The sequence below is a fragment of the Suricata suricatta genome, chromosome 8 (genome assembly GCF_006229205.1).
Source record: "Suricata suricatta isolate VVHF042 chromosome 8, meerkat_22Aug2017_6uvM2_HiC, whole genome shotgun sequence".
Taxonomy (NCBI): domain Eukaryota; kingdom Metazoa; phylum Chordata; class Mammalia; order Carnivora; family Herpestidae; genus Suricata; species Suricata suricatta.
This window is the reverse complement of record NC_043707.1, coordinates 97110269-97114812: the sequence shown is the minus strand read 5'-3', so window position 1 is coordinate 97114812 and position 4544 is coordinate 97110269. Positions and strand designations below refer to the sequence as shown.

The following is a 4544-nucleotide window of genomic DNA, read 5'->3' as shown; positions in this document are numbered from 1 at the left end:
AAAAAAAAATACCATAGATGAACTGGTATTTTCTATTGACTGTCTCTGATTCTGTTTCCTCATCCATAAAATTTGGAGAGTTATGCTTACTTGCCACTCAGAGTTGGGAGAGTTGTTGGGATACTAACTGTGAAAATATTTCATAAGCAGGCATTATAAAAATGTAACTGTAGGGACACCCAAGTGGCTCAGTTGGTGAAGTGTCCCACTCTTGATTCTGGCTCAGGTCATGATCTCCTGGTTCATGGATTGAGACCCATGCCAGGCTCTGCACTGAGCCTGCTTGGAATTCTCTCTCTACCTGTCTCTCTCTGCCCCTATCCTGCATATGTGCTCTCTTTCTCTCTCAAAATAAATAAACTTTAAAAAATGACAACTGTGAAAGAATAATTATTCAAATATGTGTTGTTGTTATATATAAGTTACATGGAACTTCACTGTGGTTTATGGGAAAACAGAGAGCTTCCCTGACCTTGCCGGGAAGTGCAGTAGATAATTGGTACTGGAAGATTTAACATGTGTCTCCCAAATTTGCTAGTGACCCTAGAGAACCACAAGTGATAGCAACCCAAAAAGAGTTCAGTCAACACCTCTGTCCTCCATCTACAACCTCCCACATCACAGGTCAGAGGGACCCACTCTTTCCTCTAGGGTTGAACACAGCCAAGGCAGGTGCTTCATATATGGTGAATCAACTTGTTTTATGGGAGCCTACAAGAGGGGTTCGCCTTTGACTTGTCATTATTCTGAGTAGCACACCGATTGCCCTTTCATTTCTATGTGGCCTCCCCCTTAAACGGGACATAAGGCTCTCCTGCAATGGTGTAATCCAAGCAAATGTTTACCTCAATACCTCAAGAAGTGACTCCCAGAGGACCCTGACTGGGTGTTGGATGGGTGTCTTCACATTTTCAGTTCCAGCATAGACACAGTGTCGGCCCCACTTCTCAGCTGTAGATGGCACCTGCTGTCCTGTGATAAGGGGCACTGGCGTGGGGCTGGAGGAAGCAGAGCACAGACTCAAAGGCAATGCGCAGGTGGCCAAGGCTCCTAAACACACCTTCCTGAAAACCATCACTGACTCCTTAGAATCAACAAACTAAAATCCAATGTGCACTAACTTTGCATGTATGAAACCAACCTGCAGTGCATCGAGGGTCGTATAAACATGGTGGATGACCGTCCTGGTGCTGTCAATCCTGCAGGTGTGGATGAAGGGACTCCAGGTGGGGGAAGGTGGCAGGCAGCTTGACAATGGGCTGGGAGGAAGACTGCATATGATTTCCTTAAATGAGCTACCCAAGTTTTCTGTTTTCTAACCTGAAAATGGGAATAATAATTCATCAAGGTTATTTTGAGGTTTGAATGTAGAAAACATTAAGTCCTTAACCTACCTCGCCTCACAGGTCAGAGTACTCTAGAGTGCCAGCCTGCTCCCCATCCACAGGTGCCAGAGGAGCCGGGCTGGGGCTGGGAACGCAGCAGACAAGGAAGGGCAGCGAGGGGATGGATGGAAAGCCAAGGAGGGCAGCCATCCCTTTGCATTAATTGGGCCCAGAACACAGAACACACTCTGCTGTCAGACCGTCCTGTGTGCATCCCATATATCATTACCCCAAGCACAAGGCATTATCTCACTGTTGTCCCAAAGGATGCAGTGACCCGAACTTTGCCACCATTGATTGTGGTAGTTAATCATTTGTAAACAAGCAGAAAATTGCATTTCAAGAAAGATCCATGTCCTCTCCCGTGCCTGCCTGCATTTAAGAGAAGCCACATCCTCACAGGAAGGCTCCCCTTCCACCTCCTCAACGCGATGGACTCATGGAGGACCCTGCAATTTTTAGAGGCCAGTTACATGAGTGACTCACGTGCTCTCTCACCAGATTGTTTTGTGCATGCTGTTCTCTCTATCCAGAGTATGGGCCACTTTGTCAAGCAGAGTTCGTTGTTTATGTTTCACTCTAATCTTACCTTCCCAAAAGACTCTCCTGGGGTTCCTTGGTTCCTGGTTCCCATAGGTCTCCTGGAATCCAACTTCAGGGCGCCCCCTGCTGGCTAACGGTGCTGCTCACCTCAGGTCATGCCAGGAGGATGGCAGCCTCAGGCAGCAGTGATAAAACATATTTTTCGTGGGCCATTCTTAGCAATTTGACAGGTTTTCGCCTGTGTCATCTTATTTGATCTTGACAATAAGCTAATCACTACGTATCTTTTCCCATGCCTCTGACATGGGGTTCCATAAGTGAGTCCATGAGGAAACCTACGATCAGGTACGGATTTTATGTTGTTATCTTTTTTGTTTTTTCCTGACTCCCAAACTCTTTTGTTTGTAACTCCAAGGCTTTACCCTCCTTTTAGGAAGTTCCAAAATGGATTCAGGTAGAGCACAATGATCATACCTCACCACTCCCTGGCCATAGCTCTCTTCTCTAAGAGTGGGTTTTTTAAAATGATCATGTGTCTCTAGGCCTATAAATTGTATGAAGAAATTAATAATTGTAGGCCTATGGATCCACTAACAGTTCATTTTTTTTCAGTATTTCATAACTAATTTTCTATTCTCCATTTCCATAATCAATTCCACATGTTTTAGGTTTTGTTATGGCAATACTCTTCCCCTAGTACCTATTTTTGTATTAGTTAGCTTTTGCTGCATAACAAAAATTCCTAAATGTAGTAGCGTAAAACAATGGCCATTTCATAACTCAAAATTGTTTGGATTATCAAACAGTTCTGGGCTAAGCTGGGTCATGCTGCTGGTCTTGCTGGGTTCACCCATGCAACCTCAGCAGGCTGGTGAGTTGGGAGGGGGCTGGCTGATACAGGATGGCCTTATCTATTTGAGGATTCATTCTGTCTATCTACCAGTGCTGGCTGTTGACTTAAGTGATGGGGTCAGCAGGCCACAGTTCTCGAAAGAGACTAACTCAGTCTTCTTCATGGTGATTTCATGGTTCCAGAGTGTTAACAGCAAGAAAGGACAGGCTCCAAGGCATAAGTGACTTTTAAGCCTCTGCTTGAATTATGTTTCTTAATGTCCCACTAGCCAAAGCAATGGCCAAATCTACACTCAAGAGACAGAGACACAAATCATACCTATTGATAGAAGGAAAAGCAGAATCACTTTGCCAAGGGGTGTGCATACAAGGTTGGAAGGAATTTGTGGATATTTTGCAATTTACCACAGATAGGTGCCACTTTCACACTAAAGCAGTTTAAAGTCAGTGTGCCTACTTTATTTCTCTCTTATCCTGTCCTTGTGATTTCATAGTGTGTGTCGAGATAGTAGTGTTTTATGGTGGATGGAACCTATAACCCTGACTTGCTGGATGGAGAAGAGCCTCTGGTGGGGCACCTGGTGATCAGTCAGTTCGGTGTGTGACTCTTGATTTTGGCTCAGGTCATGATCACATGGTTCATGAGATCGAGTCCCATTTTGGGCTCTGTGCTGACAGCATGGAGCCTACTTAGGATTTTCTCTCTGCCCTTCTCCTGCTCTCTCTCCCTCTCAAAATAAATTTTAAAAACTTAAAAAAAGAGCCCCTGTGGACTCACAGAGAACTTTATATGACTGAGAATTAAACTTTTGTTGTATTTTATTGAGATTGAGATTTTCTGGTTTATCTGTTACTGCAGCAACAGTTACCCTATTCTGACTGATTATATTCTAAAGTCTCACACAAAATTTGTTGTGTATGTACATTTTTTTTTCCTGAGGAAAAAGTACATATTTCTCTTCAGGTTAAAAAATGTCTTAGATTCAAAAGAAGTAAAAACAAAACAAAACAAAATGGAAACATTCCCTCAAGAGACATAACTTTTTCAGCTCACAGGATTCTGTGTTGTTCCCCTTGAAGGTAGTGTGGAGTAGTTGGAAGTGTCTGAGGCAGCAGACAGACCTAGATTAGCATTTCATTTCTCTCCTTTATTAGTTTATATCCTGGACAAATCCCTTAAGCCCTCTCAGCAGTAGTTTCCCTAGTTTAAAATGCAGGCTTGTTGAAATAATGCTTCAATAATCATTTATTGCAAGCCTAGTACATGTCAGGCATAATGCTAGGTGCCTGGTATAAAGATGAATATGTAATAAACCTTCCACATAAGAGCTGACAACCTGGTGAGAGAAACAGATACAGTAATATATCAGGGCAGTACAGTATGGGGAGTGCAGTGATAGAGCCCTGCAGAGCGTAATCTGGGCACAGCCAAATGTGTGCACGCATGTAAGTGTGAGAGAATGTGTGCATATGAGTGTGTGCATGTGTTTACATGCACGTGAGAGTGTGCACAAGTGTGTGTACCTAAATGTGAGCATGTGTAGGCATGGGTATTATATGTGTGCACGCACGTGTGTATGCACAAGTGTGTGTGTGTGCAAGCACGAGTGTGCACACGAGTGTTACAAGTTGCACTGCGAGTGTGCGCACAAGTGTGTGCAGGTATGAGTGCGCACACATGAGCATTACATGTGTGCACATATGTGCACAAGTGTGCACACAGAGAGCATGTGCACATGCATGTGAGTGTGCACAAGTGTGTGT

The 4544-nt window shown here is 43.9% G+C and overlaps 1 protein-coding gene across 1 annotated transcript in view; it reads right to left on the bottom strand.

Moving 5' to 3' along the window:
• The window catches only part of C8B (complement C8 beta chain), a 35417-nt gene extending 34342 nt beyond the window's left edge, over window positions 1–1075 (bottom strand). Inside the window, exon 1 of the mRNA XM_029945821.1 lies at window positions 846–1075. Within this exon, the coding sequence (XP_029801681.1) occupies window positions 846–1075 (230 nt within the window). The remainder of the gene's footprint in view (window positions 1–845) is intronic.
• Between the last annotated feature and the right edge of the window lie 3469 nt (window positions 1076–4544).